This window comes from Teleopsis dalmanni, chromosome X (genome assembly GCF_002237135.1).
Source record: "Teleopsis dalmanni isolate 2A chromosome X, ASM223713v2, whole genome shotgun sequence".
In the NCBI taxonomy this organism is placed as follows: Eukaryota; Metazoa; Arthropoda; class Insecta; order Diptera; family Diopsidae; genus Teleopsis; species Teleopsis dalmanni.
In genome coordinates, this window is record NC_051848.1 from 76,663,573 (window position 1) to 76,683,510 (window position 19,938).

Sequence of the window (19,938 nt, forward strand, 5' to 3'; positions counted from 1 at the left end):
TCTAATAACTTGTTTAAGTACTTCTTTGCATAGGCTAAACGCTTCTGTTGGTAGACCTTCAAAATAAACGGTTTTTGCTTAGCAACACGCAAACTATAATTGGTTGCATGCAGTATCTTCTGGACTGTTATGCGATGAACATTCTTGCCAAACCCTCGCTTAGCCTCAGTTACGATCTAAGTTGAAGATATTTTTGGGCTGACCTTAACCTTTCTTATTATTTTGCTACGCTCACGGTCGCTTAAAGCTTTAGGTCGGCCTATGTACTTTGCATTTTGCAATGATGTCGCTCCCATGGAATACCTCACAATGCTTCGAATGATGTAGTGGTTTCTGTTTACCATTACCCCAATATCGGCATAAGAACTACCTTGATTGTGCAAATATAGTATTATTTTCCGTTGAGATTCGGTAGTTTCTTTATGTTTTCTGCTTATTTTGTTCAAAATGGATCAAGTTTGTTAATATTTAAGGGATTATGTCATTGCAAGCTAGAAATTGAGCAACCATATATTTTGTAATTTAAAAATAACAGTTATTTTCTAAGAAAAAGTTGTCAGATAGATGTTCACTACTTCGCTCAACTGTGGTGAAAAAGTTTTCTGCACCTCGTCAAGTTAGTTCAAATAATTTTGCTCACTAATATATAAATCAAAAATTGAACCTTTTTGAAACAAATTAGAATAGATGTAAAAGCATATCCATTCAAACTATATAAGGTTTTAATATGGTTTTAAATGCATTAAAATAATTGTTATATAAGTAAAATAGAATTGATAATTGAAATATAACTATCTTCATAAAATGCCTTTACTTTATGACTCAACTCAACTTTTCAAAGGAACGCTGTTTGTGAGATATCTGGTTCGCGCTTCAATCCTCAGGATTTGTCGTTTGAATTTGTTGTCCTGGCGGTATACGCGCTGGAGCATTATTTGTGTTTAAGTCAAATTTCGAGAATCAAAGATCTTACGAAGAACTTATCTATCGAACAATTCAAGTACTGCTTCCTCATTCCATGATGAAGCATCCATGCTTCTGCATCATACAGAAATACAGGTAGGATAGATGAGCGACTTATGGAGCGTAAGTTTTTCGCTATCGAGAAAAACTCTACATTTGTATTGCCTACTGAGCCCATACTAGCGCTAATTGGTAATGGTGGTTCTTCATCTCACCTCCAGACTGAGATCGTTCTTCTTTACTATGGCGGCGCCAGCTACTAGCTCAACGTACGAGTGACATATATTTCTACCCGTAGTTGACATAAACTTCGTTTTGCTTTCATTCATCGCTAATCCCATTTTCGAAGATTCCTTTTCGATAGCAACGAAAGCAGCTGTAACATCACACTTGGCGTATCCAATTATGTTGATGTCGATGTCGTCGGCGTAATCAAGAAGCTAACTATTACAATATAATTGATACAGATATGATATTTACTGCCCAGATCATTTGCATAACCAATTTTAAAAGAGATCATTTCAGGATTTATATAACGAAACTATTACAAAATCAAAAAAAAAAGTATGCGGTCTGTTTACTACACTAAAGTTCCTACGTCACAGCAAGCGAAGACTCAAACAAAAAGCAGCGCTTCTTGGTGTGAGCTATTCATTGAGGATATCTGTTACTCATTCAGGAGTATGTTACTCCTTCGCAAGGGATGTGATGGTGATCCATTAATAATATGTAAACAAAATTGAACTGTTTTTTATAATTTATTTAACTTATTCAATACTGTTGACAATTTTTAACAATATATCGTAATTAAAACTATCAACCAAACAAATTTACGTTTTGTATTCTTAAATTTACATTAAAAAATGCCTAAAGCATTCTTAAAATTTTCATATACAGCGTATATATTTTAAATGAAAATTGAGAACTAACGAATTAGGATTTTTTGGATATTTTTGTACATTAAAAATATAAAATTTTTAATTGTGAATTGTTAAAAATATAGTTATTATTATTCCATATATTAGAGTATTTTTAATGTTTATACGATTTGAGTTTTAGCACGGAATTACTTCGTAACGTTTTTTACTTAATTAATGCAGCAGCTAAACGTCGAAGCCTTTCCAATCATATAAATACCAAGCAAGAATTATTAGATCTAATAAATTCCGGTGATCCGAGTTTTCTAAACATGTTGGTTTTTATATTTGGTACCATTACAAAATTGTTTTTTAAAATAATTTTCAAAATTTAAACTTCATTACTTTTTTATTTAAATAAGTGTATATTGTATATTTTGTTCTCAAATATATTAACGTTTATTACATTAGTAATTAAATATACTAAACATACACACAGAAAAATCATATATGCGTGAATAAAAAACTTGTACTTCTTACAAATATTCTGAAGAGAAAATATTGAAAATATAATGTTTTGAATAAAGTAAGCTTCAAAATAACAACAAATATAAAATATATGTTGAAATTTAAATACGAGACTTAAAATGAATATAGTTCGAAGTTTTTGAAACGAGATTTCTCAAATAAAGAAATGCTCACCGGACAGTTGTGTCCGTAGGTATGGTCTTTTGTTTAAATATAGTTTCTAGTTTTGTAGTGCGTTTTATGCTTAATAACGGCGTCTATCGCGGCTACGTGAGCGATTTCGACGTTGATCTCTTTCACGATCACGATCTCTGTCGCGTTCACGATCACGTTCCCTATCCCTCTCACGATCGCGTTCACGTTCTCGATCCCTCTCACGTTCACGATCCCTATCACGTTCCCTTTCGCGATCGCGCTCACGTTCACGTTCTTTCTCCTTTTCGCGTTCACGTTCTTTTTCTTTCTCTCGTTCACGCTCTTTTTCGCGCTCCTTTTCTCGGTCGCGCTCCTTTTCCCTTTCACGCTCTTTCTCTTTCTCTTTTTCACGTTCTCGTTCCTTTTCTTTTTCACGTTCTTTCTCTTTTTCACGATCACGTTCACGCTCCTTTTCTTTATCGCGCCCTTTCTCACGGTTATCACGTTGTAGGCGGCTCTTTTCTTGCTCACGCTCTAATTCCCTTTGCTTAACACGCTCCTTATGTTCTTCAATTCGCTGGAGACGGAATGCTTCCTTTTTAGCAATCTTCAAAAAAAAAAAAAATAATAATAAAAATAAATATAAATAATTGATTTAAAATCTATTTGTTTTACTTTATAAATTATAAAAATGATATTCTCAAAGCTGAAATTTGTCTATAGATTGGCATTTTGCTTCAAAAAATTTATTACACTTATTTTACAACATAACAAGAACCATCTTTTCGTTTACGCTAGGGTTTGTGCATTAATTATATATTGCGACACATATTAAAATCTATATCTGTGGTGGATATGGAAATCTAACAAAAGAGCAAAAAAAACAACATCCACAATAAACACAATAGTTATATCCTTATACTAAAACTCTACATAATATAAAATATAATTAAATTTTACATTGTTTGTATAATTTTTTAGTGCTTGCTTGCATGTAAAGATCTATATAGGAAGCAATATGTATAGACTTGCAAGACGAATTCATGGATTAGGATGGGTGTAAATGAAGTTGAGTGGCGAGACAGATTGTTTAAAATGAGAGTGTGAATATACGATAATTAAAATCACATTCTTACCGTATCATGTCTACGTCTCAAAACGATTGCTATATACCGACTATTGAACATCACTCAACAATCTGTCAGATATAACGAAGGGAGAAGCCTGAATTATACACTTTATATAAAATTCAAACCAAATGCTAATTAAATTTTTCACTATATGGTATATGTATAATACTTTATATATATATAATATATAATATTTTAATATTATATATATATATACTATTTTATATATATATAATATATAATATTTTATATATAATATATAATATTTTATATATAATATATAATATTTTATATATAATATATAATATTTTACATATATATAATATATAATATTTTATATATATATAATTTATAATATTTTATATTTATATAATTTAAAAATCTTTTTTATATATATATAATATATAATATTTTCTATAAAAACTGTACTCTACAGCTATGATAGCTGAGGCACGATCCGGGGCCACTCGTCTATACAAACAATCAACTGCCGCTTACTCCTTTTTAAACAGGGACTATAGTCGTAGATTTATTTGGCGACCACAACAACAACATAAAGAATAAATAACAAACCATTATACTATTGTATGTATGACAAAAAAATCTATCTTGTTGTTGACTTAGATTTTAAAGCAATCACTATATCAATCAGTATATACTTTAAGAACTATATATGAGTTAATAAAGTTATTCAGTATAAAATATAATATATACTTTGTATGTAATATCTATTTAAATAAGTACAATATAAATGTATACAACTAACATTATTCATATAAAATTATGGTAAAATTGCTCACATTTAATAAACAATACTTATCTAAAAAATGAAATATTTAACTTAATACAGTGCTCATACTTATACTCTGAATGTAATTGAATATAATATTTTACCACGAATAAATAGACAAATTTAGCTTTTAATTATATCAATCTTATTAATTATATGTATTTATGTATGTTGTTTAATTTAGAGGTATTTTGTATTTTTATATGTTAACTTATTTAGTTATTATATTTACTCTTGGTTGATCAGGCCTCGATCAAATTATGCCAACCATATACTATACTATGAAAAAAGAACAATTAACTAAACCTTAAGTTTAACAAAAAAATATTACAAAATAAATGATGGAAAAGGGTTTTATTACAGAACCTACCTCTTCGGTTGTAAGTGGTAACCAATACACACTTGGAGTTGATTTCGTTTTACGGAATAGATCGTCAAGCAATCGCAATGGTGGTTCATTTTCCTTTTTCCGTATTTTCCGTGCTGAAATATTAAATTAATATTGCTCACACAATGTATAATCAATAATTACCTGGCGATAAACTACTTGTTCTGCGATCTCTAGAACGTTGTGAACGAGTTCTATCAGTTTTGCTATTTTCACGACTTACTGAACGTTCTCGTTCTCTGCTACGACGCTTAACCAAGTCATGACTTATAGGATCAGTATCGATATTGTCCTGTTTTCCAACATCCCATTCTCGTACGTGCCTCACGCTCTAAAAATCAAATTCTAATTTTAATAAATCATTCGATTTATAACAATAAAAAAAATTAAAACTGAAAATGGTAAAATAATACATATGATTTTAATTCTAAATTCGTTTCTAAGGTTTATTCGGCAAATTAAACACTTTGAAAACATTCTTAAGGGGCACCCCTTTTTCAATAACTAACTTTTTTATTGAACCAAAAAACTCTTCTTAAACAAATAAAAGTTGAGACCTTAGAGCTCCGCTCAAGTGATTTTTTACTGTTGTTGTTGTAGTAATCCGTTGAGACCTTTTTGCGTAGTCCCTTCGGTGGGTGTTGAACGGTGCTTGGTCGTCGAGTGGCTCCGGGACGTAGACCCGACCGTTCTTGGAACCTTTTTTGCACTGAAGCTTAGTTTGCTTTAGAACAGAAAACAAACTATTATCGTCAAATACCTTACTGTATTTATTAATTACTATTATATCGCGTTAATAGTTATTAATTATATTAAATTCTTTCTTTCAGGAAATGTCAAATGAAATTACAAATTTATACGAAGTGTAAACGTATCAATGAGATTGAAGCACTATTGAATGATATAAAATATTTCTGAAATATCATTGAAATATAATCGAATGAATAATCTAAAAACATTGTAGAACTCAAAGAATATAATACAGTCGTGTCCACTTCTTCTGCAAAACTAATATGTGGTTGGTTAGTTAGTTGCAGTGGCAGGTTAGCAGATAACTTTTCGCTGATCTCAATTAGTGATTTTTCGCTGACTTCCTACTAGATAAAATAGAAAACGATAACCCAAACTCTATCGCTTCGAATATAGATAATTTAATAAATCTTTCAATCTTACCAATAAACAGTCAAAATAAGTACTTCCCTAAAAACCTATGTTAGGTTTCCTATTTAACCTATCCTATTATAACCTGAGCATTCCTAAAGAGAAAAAAAACTAATACAGATAAGAAAATTATGACAATTTCTAAGTAAAGCACTCGACCACTATTAAATTAAGTATAAGCCCCAGAAAACATTTTTAGAATTATTGTCTGAAAGTAAAATCAGCTTAATTACATAATAAAATATATTTTGCAGCCTTGGCCTGTCGTGGAAAAAAAAAACGATTAGTCATTGCTTCTAATTTGACAGGCACGAGTTCTAAGTCTGGCACTTGCAGTCTAAATAAATTATATACGGACTATAAACTAATTAAAATTCGACTATTTCCTAAGACCACTGATGATGGGTACCTGACAATACTCGAAACAACGTTGTATGGTCAGTCATTTTTCAATAAATTAACTAAAATTTTTGTCTTTGTCTTTTATTTGCTATTCGATCTTTCTTACTTTTAAATAGTCTCTTTTCGTTATAAAGACGCGTCACTGTCAGCAAAAAAATAAAATTAACATTAAAATATATTTTAGTTTAGTAAACCATAGTTCTTCTTTATTATTTAAAACAAGACAAACAACAGCATTGATTAGATATCAGCTCTGTTAACAAAAATTTCTTGCTATGATATAAATTTGATTAAAGCTTGTATTTGTTATTTCGTAGTCGTTTATGGACATGTACATGTATGGACATGGTTTTTATATATGCTTGCCTTCTTTACCTTAGCTTTTTGAAACTTTTTAAGTCTAACTTCAGCAAGACATGCTACTTGCCTAAATTTTTGTCATCGCTTGTATAATCCACGTCAATAGTAGACTCTTCGTTAATCCATTTCTTAACATTATGAGTAAAATTTACCTGAATAAAACATTCGTATCATTCATTGATCATCAGTATGATCAAATTACCAATTTAGTTAACATATGTGACGCATATTAACTTTGGTGCATAAGAGTCAATGATAGTATCAAAAACAGGCAATGTTGAGACGATCAAAAAACAAAGTATTGAAAGATAGCTCATATGTAATATTTTTTCTGTTTTTTTCGTTAAAGTTAATGACGATTCGTTATACACAATAATCAAGGATAGAATTATACACAATAATCAAAAACACACAAAACAAAATCATAAGGGTATCCAGACATGCTCGTTAATTCGGTAAAGTGATAAAATTTAAAGTATATTTGGTTTTATGAAATTTTAACGTTGCTGAGGGGCATCAGGTTTGATAATTTTTTCGGAATTCGGAAATTCTAAGAATCAGATGATTTTTATAATTGAAAAGTCAAGCATAAAATTTATATTGATTTTGAAATTTAAGGTATTTGAAAGATAATAAATAAATAAATAGTGATCTTATTGCTCTTATGAAAAACAATACAAGTAAAAACACAAACAGCTGTCTTAGTAGTTCTATTTTACAAATTTAAGCCTAGTATTAACATCCAATTTAACAAAAAAGCTCTTTTAAAACTTCATATAAAAACATGTTCCAAAATATTTGAACATTATAGAAAAATTTTTTATGCGGGATTTTATGTCCACTTTTCGTACAAAAATGTGGCTTTTCTGCGAAAGAAGAAGAAGCGTGATAAATGAACCTTGTCGTTATATTGCTTTACCGACTACAAAGCTACCACAACTTTACATAAAAATACATAATAGCGATATCATAAAAAACACGAGCGTTTTTAAAACCAGGGACTGAAAATAATATTTTAAAAATTTTTTTAGAAAAAGGAGCAACAAAAAGTTATATCTTAAATTCTTATTTAAGTATACATTTTTCTTCTAACAACTTTTATCCTTTATATTATGCGTGCTTTATAGTAATTAATATCTTTCAAAAATAATTATTATTATTAATTGTCTTTTACTTTTATAAACACCAATAACTCAAACATTTTGCTTTTTATTTTTAAAAACGCCTTGTTTAATATAATTTTGTTTTTCATTTTTGAGTTGTTATTTCGGTTTTGTTTTTTTTTTTATTTTTTTAGGAATATTAAGTTTTATTTCGAGCGTTAATTTTTTGTATATTTCTACACGTATTTCGGCACATTCGATTTTGCCTTCATCAGAAGAATTCCTAATTATTAAAAACATCTAAGCGATTTGCTTTGTTTAATATTGGAAATGCATGAAGAAGGACATGCCTTATATTCATACTTACTTTTTCATATAAAACAATATGTATGTACATATGTGCTCTTTATCATTCTCTATAGGAGACATAAAATTTTTTAAGAGCTCCAAAACTAGAACAGAATTCAATATCTATTCTAGAGAAAGCACAAACATATTGTTTAATATAAAAGAGTAAGTTTGAATATAAGGGGAGTTGACGAGCAACCCAGATCCTTCTAGTATAAATAAAATATATACAAAAAAAATCTTTCGTAGACATTATATTGAAAATAGGTATAGGTATAAATTAACATTGATAAATTAAACTAACTGACTTATACGGTGGTAAAGTCAAATTAACAATCATATTGTTATTGTTTTCGTTATCAGTTTAATGAATACTACCAGTAATAATAAGCGAGTAATCAAAATTTTTAAACAACAAAATTAATTAGTTGTTAGTTTAAATATTAAATATTACTTATATTAAATATTACTTATATTAAATATTACTTATATTAAATATTAGTTGTAAGTTTTAAATGTTCTTTTGTTAATATAATAATATAATGCATAGAGTGTATGCACAATGTATAATAGCATGATAAGGAAAACTTATATTAAAAATTCTAAATATTACCTTTTTTGCTTCAATATCGTTTCGATCTCGACTCCAACCAATTCCAACAATAATGTTTTCTTTAGCATCCTGTCCAAACTTGTTTGACGCGGCTGTTGAAGCTATTGCTTTTTCTATATGTATTTTAGTTGCAAATGTAACATCTAAGCATTTAGGATTGGATGAAGGCCATCGCACGCCATGCAAAGCATGTCTTGTTTCAATAGCCTCACTAAAAGTAATTAAAAAATAATTTGAAAATAATAGCAGATCAAAAAAAAAACAATGAAATCATGTATTTCAGTACTTACTCTTCTGTCTCGAATTCAACATAACATTTTGATTTAATATGGTCAATCCAAAAACCATTTTCAACAATTTTTCCCGTACGAGCAAGTAAACTTTTTAACTGTATAACTGTGAACGGACGCACCAAGTTAGTAATGAAAAGTATTGTACTATATTTGGAGATTGATCTATCTGGACTATGAGTTCCAGTTGACTTCCTGATTCCATTTCCTTGATTCACAGTATAAGTATCAGATTGACTACGTTTTAGTATTTTAGGTCTATCGATATTATCTTTTATTATCACCTCACGTTCTGACGAAGATGATTCCTCACCTTCCTCGCGTTCTGATTCTTCTTTTTCATTATCTGTTGCAGAATCTAAATGAATGTCACTTAAAGGTACTGGTTGTACATCCGAGAACAAGGTTTTTAATGAATCAGTTGAAATGTTTATTATAGGTTCTTTAATGTCTTCAGAGTTTTTAGTGAGCCATCGACGCTTACGCATACGATTAGTTTCACGTGAATTAGCACTTGGTGCGTCATTATTTAACTGGCGTCCTATGCTTTTACTTTGAATGTCAGTATTTGTGAGAGAATTCCATTCTCTTAATTTATTGTTACATTTCTCATCCAACGAATTACCTTCTTCTCCTTCTTCTTTTTCATCATTAGACTTCGACTTCTTTTCATCACTTTTATCAGACTTTGGTTCAGATTTTTCAATACCACCTGATTTTGTTTTATCGTCAGATTTAAGTTTAGCCTTCAAATTTTCATCATCACTTGACTTTGACTTTAACTTTTTTTCATCGTATTTTGATTTACTGACTTTATCATGATCATGTTTAGATTTATGTTTACTTTTTTCATTTTCGCTCTTGGATTTAGGCACTGATTTATCAATTTCACTTAAATCATCAGTTATATCTGTACTTCTAGTACTCTCATTCTGTCCAGATGCTGGGGGATTAAGAGTTGACTTTTCTTCATCGCTTGGCTGAGAAGCTTTAATTTCGGTTGGCATATCTTCAATAGTTTCTGTTGAATTAGCTGTTGAAGCAACAACTATCTCAGATTTATTTACCTCAGAAACATCTATATCTACTTTTTCAGGCGCTTCACCATCTTCCAACTCGCCCTCTTCAATATTTGAATTTATTTCCGACTGTTTTGGTTCTTCAATTGAATCTGATTTCTGTATTACTTCTACAGCAGCTTTGGTAATGTTCCCATTTTGTTCCTCAGCAATAACATCTAAGTCTGTTTTTATTGCAACCTGCGTTTTACTTTTAGCGCTATTTGATCGTTCACTTACCGGTGTGCACTTGCGAGAATTGCGACCTTTTCGGCGTGTTTCCACACGCTCATCACCAGAATCCTCTACCTTTGATATACCTACATCTTCATTAATATCGGATTTAACATCGGGCGTCTCCACTTCTACTTCACTTTCAGATAATGACTTACGTGATCTGCGACTAGAACGCCGCGAGGCTGGTGCAGGCGACACTTCCGAAGACTTTTTGCTCTCGTTGCGACGTCGCATCACTATAACTAAATTATATAAAGACCACAATGTAAATATATTTTATTTTAACTATTTAATTTTGTTTACTAACGTTAATGATTTCTCTCTTAAACAAAATTAAAAAAAAAATACTGAATGTACTCCGACGAGATACAGCACAAGCGAAACAAGGCGACCATCTTAGTTACAAGGTGCGTTCAATGGCGGCAATGACATGCGACGTCAAATGTCAAATTTTTAATGAATAGCACTGCCAGCTTTTACCAAATATTCAATAGTTCTTGAAATTATATAATAGATGTTCAAGTATATAAAAAATAACTTTTAATAATGAATACTCGTTGCTTTAAATTAGATATTCATTTTACTGATAAATACTGGAGCAATGCCTGCATGTATAAATATTTACACCGCTTTCACTGTTTTTGACTTTATTAATGATATTATATTAATTTAAAAAAATTATATCATAATCAAAATATAAAAAAAAAATCACATTCCTAACAGGCATTACATTTAGCCAACAGCCTGTATAGCTCATATAGTATGTGTATATAGCTTATTTATTAAAAATATTGTATTAAAATCATTTTATTTGAGTTTAAGTTTTTGAAAAGTATATTAATTAACCTAGAGTTTACGCGGGTCTATATTTCTTGGAATTGTCATATCTATTCAAACTATTTTCAAACTAGTTCAGGTTAAAAATTTGACGAATATATTCTATATCACATTTTCAAGATGTTAATTAATAGCAAACCAACCAAAACATTGCAAAACATAATCTAAAGTGGTAATTGTTAAAAACTCGTCTTGATATTAATTAACAGGGCAATTCTAGCAATTATTTTCTAGTTCATCATATTCAAAAATCTTTCGAAAGATGTTTTGTATTCTGGTAGGCGTGTTGTTTTTAATTTCGTTTATAATACGGCATTGAATTCGTAAATGTATTAATATTTACTTTATATGTACATAAATTCAAAAACTTATATATTTTTTAAGCTATAATTTTAAAACTAACACATTTTTTGTGTTGTGTCACTTCTGTGCTTAATGTGTTTAAAGCCGCTGCCATTTTTTTAAAAGAGAAATTAAAATTGATAGACTTTTAATAACTAATTATATACATATGTATAAATAAAAATAATGAAACACACATCTGCGGCCTATCATCAGTTTTAAATTCAACTTAAATTTTTAAGTTGCAAGTGGTACCGAAACAGCTGTTTTGATTTCCTCAGGAAAGTAATAGCACAAAATAGCTTTTTATCACGAATAACAAATGATAAAACTTTCTTTGAAATGCTTTTATAGCAAAGTAGCAAAAATCTTTCAAAGTGTCTTTCGTTCTATCTCTCAAATATCTTTCGAAAAACTTTTAACTATTTTTGCCAGAGTTGCCTTGTAGATTTCTCAATGAAGACGTCGCAACACGCTATAGTTAATTCTTTTAAATTTTTTGTTGATTATAAAGCTGCTTTTGATAGCCCCATAGGGAATCGCGTTTACACTGCAAAGTTTGAGTACAGTGTCGCTGCAAAGTTAAACAACTCTGTAGAATGACTTTAAGCAATACCCGTAGCTCCGGTAGGTTCGAATTTCTCTAAACCTTTTGATATCGCGCAAGGTTACAGACAAAGTGATCTTTTCAATTTCGTCATGGAAATGATTATGCATAGGCCAGGTGTTCATCGCAGTGGAACAATATTTACAAATGTCATAGGTGGCGTCATTGACATTATCGGGCGTACAAAGCATATATGTATATATTCATTCAGATTTTAATATGATTAAATTTTCCACAAACCAAAGCAAAGGTGGTATAATTGCATTTAATACATGTTTCTACTAAACATTTAATATATTCAAAATATATCAGCTGATAATTGTAAAAATTTTTAATTCAAGACCAAGGTGAATTAATAGTAATTTTTTCTTTCAAAGCAGGAAAGAAATTGGCAGCACTTTTAATATATGTTGAATGCTTTTGTTTGACATATGTTTTTTGTTGTGTAAATATGATATGATACGAACGACTAGAATTTTGAAACATATTTACCGTGAACACTCACAACAGACTGATTTTTGAATTTGGCTGCACTGAAGCTTAAGACGTAAGAGCATTGTTGTTGCTTCACATGTTTTCTTTCGTAAGTTGCCAGTATTTTTTTCTACTCTGACAGAAAAAATTACAGCTAATATGACGTTATATGTTTTAACATTGCTGTGAATCACAATGTATTTACGTTAATTAATTGTTAATAACTAATCGTTAATAATAGAGATTATCTAAGATTCATAATATATTATTTAATATTTGTAACATTTATATGTTTGGAATCGCATTAACTAAAAAAATTTATAACGATTGTTGATAGGCAATTGTATATTTTTTTGTTTACTTATTTTAAATAAATTTAAAATTAAAATATATATTAAATTCATTTAAAATAACAGCATAGTTTTTGATTCAAGTATGTTATACGGACGGTCATATGAATTTGCCTTTTTTACTAAACTTCATAAATACTTCTATTATTATTTTTCTTAAAGTGTTAAATTTGATTTACGTAGAATTTTAAAAATATTGGAACAAATATGGATTACAGCAAAATGAGTTAAAATTTTTTGAAATATTTCACAGCACTGGCAAAAAAATAATTCCGCTGGCATTCTTAGAACTTAGCTCTTGATTTAGTCAGATTATCTGGCTATTTAGTTTGATATATAATTTTTGTCTGAATGCATAATTTTATTTCATTAATTTCTTTATTTTTATAATTATTATTTATTATTTTTATATTTATTTAAATTATTATTATTTTATTATATGTTTACAATAAGCAGTGGGCAACACAATCAAAAATATAACAAATTTCTATATAAATTTCAAAACACATGAATACATTTAACTTTTGTTTTATTCTTACATTTTATTCAAAAATGTATTACTCCAGTTCTTAAACGTAAAAATTTAAAAAAATTTCACTTTGCAGCTCTGTTGTGGTCAATGATTTGAACACCGGTATTTATAACCGCGCTAAGTTTATAATTAACTTTTAAAAATGTTATCCGTAACGAAATGATTCATTACGTATTTAAAATTCTTAGTTGCAACAGTACATTTACTTTCAAAGTTTTAAAATCAATACAAACTAATATTAATAAAAGAAAATAATATTGTGAAAACAACCAAAATAAAAAGTCGTACGGTAAAAATGATACAGTCTTAATCCTGCTTAATTATCATCTACTTTAAAACAAACAAGAAAAAATACAACTATTTCATATTATTGATGTGAACTCTATGTGATTTGTGTTTGTTTCACCTTATATGTTATTACTAATTGCTGTTTATTGTGTTTAAAAATTAAATACAAATATCAAAAACAACTTGAATGCAGTCTGTAGCATTTGTGGCTGGTACCAGTTTTTCTTTGCAGTTAGTTAAAAATAAATGAATGATTTATTAAAATAATTTAACATTGTATATAGTATTTATTTTATATAACATTGTAAATACATGAATCGGTATATATAATATATATTTAAACTTATATTTGATAGTACAAAAAAGGTTATGAAAGCAACTGCTATAAATACACATTAAAATGAGAATGAATAATTAGGTCTGTTCCAAGAGCGACTCGTTGTAACTTTGAGTAACACTGTGTATACACAAGAGCGCCAGAAAATTTTCGAGTAAATGAGAACATCTGAGAGAGCGTAACATCCCTGTTGAAAATTAAAAATGCTACACAGGCTTCACTCGTACATTTTATATCAAGTAAAATTTGTGTTGATGTGTGAATAAATTGTATTAGTTTGAATTTAAATTTTTTAAATTATTTATTTGCGCGACACTAGCGTTCTCACCAGACTTCACACAAATCTATTCCATGAAAATCTGCGTAAAGAGCATAATTTGGCACTTTATTTGTGTTGCGCTCTCAGTTTATACTTTACCTGTGTTTTACTTGAGTTTTACTACAAGTAACTCGTGGAACCGACCTAATAAATAAGGTAAGAAAAAGTGCACATAATGAATAAATATAATTTTTTATAATCTTTTCTAGAGTACCATATAAATCCAGTAGGAAACAGATTGATCCGTCATCGAAGATGTCTTCAAGACATGAATACATGCCTGAAGACCGATTAATCCAAATATATGACGGTCTTCAAAGATATTTTCGAACAAATTAGACAAATGTCTTCGAAGACATTTTGCGACATGTCTCGAAGACTGGATGCGCATGGGCGCATATCTTGCACAGCGAAAGCATTCGATTAAAATTATTAGTAAATAAGAGTAAGCTGCTCTTAGCGCAGCTACTGATTTAATTTTTTTTAACCTTTCCAGTAGGAAAAGTGGTTAAGCATTTTTCCAAATAAATTGCTCAAAACATGAATGTGAAAAATCTCACTTCTGCTTACTCTCTCATTTGTAGTGTTCACAGTAACGTATTTGAATTTTGTACGTCTCTTGATATTTTTGCATGATTATTTATGTGCTTTGTTTTAGTTCAAATATAAAATAATATTGTTCCACGAGCTACTCATAGTAAAATATGAGTAAAACAGAAGTAAAATTTACACAAATATACTTGAAAATTTGCTGGTGGAACGCGCTTGTGTATACACAGTGTTTACTCAAAGTTACTATGAGTAGCTCGTGGAACAGACCTAATATAAATTTGTGTTGAAACATTAAAATCGTGCCAAACTTTTGTCAGTGTAGGCAGCGATACGGAGCATGTGATGAAGTTTGTGCAAAATTTTAAATGCACCCCTGTATTGTGTTGAACATCCTTAAATCCAACAATAATTTTGATTGCACTTACAAGTATTTTTCGTTAAAACCACAAAGCGTATGCAACCGAAAGAAATGTAACAATGATGCTTTATAATTTCCTTTAAAGTTTTGCAGAGTTTGTCGAAATTCATTTTTAAATTGTATTTTTAAAAAAAATATATGTTTGCTTTATATTAAAAGACTTGGCAACCATATGAGTTGACTGCTTTTCAGTCGTAACGTCATACAATGGTATTTTGTTTAAATGGCGCAATTGTATTTGTATTTGTTGCTGTGCCGTTCATAAAATGCCACTAATGTTTGAACTACTTCTTGTAGTCCAAACTAGAGTAATGGGTCACATGGCCCATAAGCTTACATACTATACATTTTTCATACATTATCAAGTAAACGTTCGCCACATGAAATGTGAGTAATGAACGCCCTGTGAGTAAAAGTTTTTTAAAATACTCATCCTGTATGTAAATGCTTGACATACATTGCCGCGAAAATGCTTGCAACCGGTAAATTCACACTGGTATCATTTGCGAACAGATGTCGAATTAGGAGTGTTTGTAGAAGGCTTTTCCAACCATCCCGCAACTCCAGCGTTCAAGTGGATGTAGACGTCAGTGATTTGGACGTGAAACACTTAACTGATTTCAAAAAGCATCTGCGAGTTAATAAAATTCCATACAAAGACGGTCCCACGTGCTTGCAGTTGCAATGTCGTTTGTGCGAACAGAACCACACCGCTTATGTAAACAAACGCACAGGTTGGATATATTTGCTTTGAAAGTTTGAACCATAAAGTTTGGTTATTTTATCATTAGGCGCATTTTTATGTCCTGGCTGTGATGTTTTAAAGCCGTTGCCATTAGCTGCGAATCTTTATGAAAAAGGTCAACAGTTAAATAAAGCTGACCTTACTAAAGAGATATATATTTCTCAGTTCAATAAACCTGCTAATGTTACGCAAGATGTATGCGATGAGTTGCGCATTCCGGGACTCAAAGTTGCAGATTTGAATGCTTTAGATGCAAAATATAGTTCCGAATGCAATACACTTATATTTCCTCTTAGAAATGAAGGCGGCATTGTTACCGGTGAAAAATCCCTGCATGTGTCAAGTAAAAGTGAGGACGTTTTTCAAAACTCTTTACGTTCTGGTCTGCTTATCTATGGACCGGCAAATAAAAACAAAGCCATTTTGGTTTCTAATTTAATGGATTTTTTAGTACTTGTAATGCAGCGTTTAGAAAATTGTGAGATAATTCATTCAATCATTTGAAATATTTTGACTCTTATTTGTACTACAGATTGTGTTATTTGTTTGCCGTATATGTTAAAGACTCTACCACAGGAATGCTTACCAAGGTTGGAGCGTTTTAAGGAAATCATTTTTTGGTTTAAACTGGACTCGACGGGTTGGGATGCACCCAGAACGTTTTCAAACAAACTAGACATGAAGCGGTGTCTATTAATTCGTCCTACTGAAACTGAACCATCACCGTTAGAAGCTCATAAGAAGCGTCTCAACTTACGTCTTATAATACAGAAAGCGACGACAATTTCTCATAAATCTATAATTACTTTTGGCGCTCTGCGTAATGATATTTTAAGCGAGTTACAAAATGTTGAAAAGGTAAATGGTGTGAAATGGAAACGTTTTCCTATTTTGAACAAATTACTTAAAGGTCATCGTAAAGGTGAGTTGACTATTATAACCGGTCCAACAGGCAGTGGCAAAACTACTTTTATGAGCGAGTACTCGTTAGATTTGGCTGTGCAAGGTGTGTCGACATTATGGGGCTCTTTTGAAATTCGTAACACAAGACTAGCATCAACCCTACTGCGTCAGTACGTAGGGTATTCTCTAGAAAATAAATTAAATGAATTCGATCATTGGGCAAGTAAATTTGAAAAGCATCCCTTATATTTCATGACTTTTCATGGGCAGCAACAATTAAAAGTGGTTATGGAAGCCATCGAACATGCTCAATATGTGCATGATATAAACCATGTTATAATTGACAATCTGCAGTTTATGATGGGAATATCATCAGCCCATCGTTTGGACAAATTTTGGGAACAAGATGCTGTCATTGCTGCATTTCGTTCATTCGCAACGAATCGTAATGTTCATGTCACACTTGTTATGCATCCACGGAAAGAACGGGATGAAGATGAATTAACTACAAGTTCAGTATTTGGTGGAGCGAAAGCTACACAAGAGGCCGATAATGTTCTTATAATACAAGATAAACGTTTGACCTCAGTGCGGGGGAAAAAGTATTTGCAAATAGTTAAAAACCGTTACACTGGTGATCTGGGTATTATGCCCTTAGAATTTGATAAGGATGCTTTAAGTTATGCTACTTCTAACAAGAAGAAAAAAGACAAGGATAAAGATGATAAAGAAACGATAAAAGTTAACACCAAAGATAGCTAATAGTTGCTGCTTACTATTTTAATATAAGTACTTATAATTGTATAAATTTATTTTAAATAAAGATTGTATATTGTAGTCAAGTTGCACTTTGGTTGTAATATTTTGTATTTAATAGTCTTTTTCCACACATCGCACATATGCCTTTTTTGTAAGCACAAGATTGGCAGTAGTGTGAACCAGATTGATGAACCTTCTGACGACAAATTCTGTAAAATTAATTAAAACGTTAACACTCAAGAATTGTTTTTCTTTTTTAAATATACAGACCGGCACGGTGGCAATATTTTCGAAACACTTTGTAAACGATCTTTTGCTGCGCTTAATGCTTTATTTTCGTTGACTTTACGACCTCCAGCTTTTAATTGTGAACCACTAAATGGATCCGATGTAGCTATTTTTGAGAGCTTTGATGCACATTTTTCACAAACCATTATAACTGTTAGAAATTATTACTGAATAATTGTTTCTTAAACAAAAATAATAGAATATCTGACATAAACAAATTGTTTTTTTTTTTCAACAGAAAATGCGGAACGTTTGATTATAATATACAGGGTAAATTGAAAACTAAAATTTTAGCAATAATTGAAAAGTTGATTTTTAACATTAATCTTGACGAACGAAACTAAATTCTTAATAAAAACTATTGTTTTCAATAGAGAGATATTTTAAATCGTCTCTGTAGTAAATCACAACAATAAAATATTTTGTTATTTATAAATTAATTGAATACTTTATACTATGTACAGACAGCCAAATTTCCTTAATTTTGTTAAAATGAATTTAATACGGCATTTACACTGTCTGAAAATGGCTCATTTTGGTCAAAAATCGAGAATAAGAAGCGAATGGCTCATTCTTGCATATAAAATTTCAAACGCGAATGCATTCCATTTCAATACATTCTGTATGGATGCGTCCCAACTACCTTCGGATGCATTCCAAATACAGAGGAACACATTGAACATACCCTAAATAAAAGCTCTTCATGGCATTTTGACAGTTTAAAAAAGCTGTTTTTGACATATTTACAAAAAAAGGTTAACAAATGTTTGGTGGTTGTATTTCCTTGAAAACGATAAACCTCTTTTTAGAACTTCAACTTCCCAAAAAGTAATTAATCGAAGTTAAAAATACATTTTAAATTTATATTGTAAGGTTTTAATGGATATTTAATCTTCATACAACATTTTTTTTGACACAGGCCAAAAATCAAATCAAGAGGCGAGTTGAAAAATCAGCTGTTTGAAATGAGGATGAAAGAAATACAACGAATGTAAACACTTTCATTTTCGGCCTATGTAAACGCCATATAAGTTAATTTGATCAGTAGTTTTATTAGCTTTAGTGGATTTCAGGTATGTGGATTATTATTTTTCACTTTATATATTAATAACAATCACAGTTTTTCTATCTATATTCAAATTTAAAAATTTGCACTCCTTTTTAAATATTTTATCGGTTTTATTAAAGTCAGCTGTTTTAAAAATAAATGTCACTTTTTCGTTATCTTAACTTATCTTTTGCTTAAAATTTATATGTTGTATAATTGCATTTGACATTTTCCTTAATTGATAATTAGCCTTTATCATCCGACATTGTTTCAACAAAGTTTTTGTATGAAAAAAACCACTTAATTTCGCTGAAACGAAGGTGAAATTAAGATTTTTCCCATATTAATGTATGTCTGAACATAGTCTTTATACTTACTAAAAGTATAAAGTGAATTAAGAATTCAAAAAGTATTTAGAATAATATATTATTATATTAATTATTTAAAAATAAAAATTATATATAATAGCACAATCTCTATATTATTATAGTGTTTTTACAAGTTTTATAAAAAACCAAGCTAAACCAGAGAAACGTCAAAATTTAATTGCACATTAATGTGTAGTAGTTATTTGTAAAGTTTAGTTATTTGTAATGCGTGGTAGAAAGTTGTTCTAACTATTTCATGGTGAAATCGAAAAGAGCTGCTTATCGCCATCGCATGCAAGTGAATAATTGAATTTTAATAGAATTGTAATGGGAAACCGCAAGATGTATGTTCTATTATTATTAGAATTACTTATATGTAAATAATTATTTTCTGTATTCAACTCATGT

At 29.9% G+C, this 19,938-nt stretch overlaps 3 protein-coding genes across 3 annotated transcripts; 1 reads left to right on the top strand and 2 right to left on the bottom strand.

Annotated features, from left to right (window-relative positions):
• Positions 1 to 1,939: 1,939 nt before the first annotated feature.
• LOC119687400 (apoptotic chromatin condensation inducer in the nucleus) lies at positions 1,940 to 10,868 on the bottom strand. The gene is made up of 6 exons (XM_038101697.1): positions 10,671 to 10,868; positions 9,069 to 10,605; positions 8,779 to 8,989; positions 4,936 to 5,122; positions 4,774 to 4,886; positions 1,940 to 3,090 (listed from the first exon to the last, which is right to left on the bottom strand). Exons 2-6 carry the CDS (start codon positions 10,595 to 10,597, stop codon positions 2,593 to 2,595), a joined length of 2,538 nt encoding a protein of 845 aa, XP_037957625.1. The 5' UTR covers positions 10,598 to 10,605; positions 10,671 to 10,868; the 3' UTR covers positions 1,940 to 2,592.
• Positions 10,869 to 15,661: 4,793 nt separating this feature from the next.
• LOC119690034 (twinkle protein, mitochondrial) lies at positions 15,662 to 17,911 on the top strand. The gene is made up of 3 exons (XM_038105017.1): positions 15,662 to 16,153; positions 16,211 to 16,642; positions 16,697 to 17,911. The coding sequence occupies exons 1-3, from the start codon at positions 15,889 to 15,891 to the stop codon at positions 17,827 to 17,829; spliced, it is 1,830 nt and encodes a 609-aa protein (XP_037960945.1). The 5' UTR covers positions 15,662 to 15,888; the 3' UTR covers positions 17,830 to 17,911.
• Positions 17,827 to 18,332, bottom strand: LOC119690036 (cysteine-rich PDZ-binding protein). The gene is made up of 2 exons (XM_038105018.1): positions 18,097 to 18,332; positions 17,827 to 18,035 (listed from the first exon to the last, which is right to left on the bottom strand). The coding sequence occupies exons 1-2, from the start codon at positions 18,258 to 18,260 to the stop codon at positions 17,906 to 17,908; spliced, it is 294 nt and encodes a 97-aa protein (XP_037960946.1). The 5' UTR covers positions 18,261 to 18,332; the 3' UTR covers positions 17,827 to 17,905.
• Positions 18,333 to 19,938: the final 1,606 nt, after the last annotated feature.

Bases quoted from the DNA above. Each gene is read 5' to 3' on its own strand.
- LOC119687400 (XM_038101697.1), bottom strand. From the start codon at position 10,597: ATGCGACGTCGCAACGAGAGCAAAAAGTCTTCGGAAGTGTCGCCTGCA. The intron at 8,990-9,068 runs GTAAGTACTGAA...AATTACTTTTAG, and splicing joins GTTGAATTCGAGACAGAAGA to TGAGGCTATTGAAACAAGAC. The intron at 4,887-4,935 runs GTAATTATTGAT...TTAATATTTCAG, and splicing joins AACAAGTAGTTTATCGCCAG to CACGGAAAATACGGAAAAAG.
- LOC119690034 (XM_038105017.1), top strand. From the start codon at position 15,889: ATGCTTGCAACCGGTAAATTCACACTGGTATCATTTGCGAACAGATGT. The intron at 16,154-16,210 runs GTTGGATATATT...TTTTATCATTAG, and splicing joins TTATGTAAACAAACGCACAG to GCGCATTTTTATGTCCTGGC. The intron at 16,643-16,696 runs GTGAGATAATTC...TTTGTACTACAG, and splicing joins AATGCAGCGTTTAGAAAATT to ATTGTGTTATTTGTTTGCCG.
- LOC119690036 (XM_038105018.1), bottom strand. From the start codon at position 18,260: ATGGTTTGTGAAAAATGTGCATCAAAGCTCTCAAAAATAGCTACATCG. The intron at 18,036-18,096 runs GTCTGTATATTT...TTAATTTTACAG, and splicing joins AAAATATTGCCACCGTGCCG to AATTTGTCGTCAGAAGGTTC.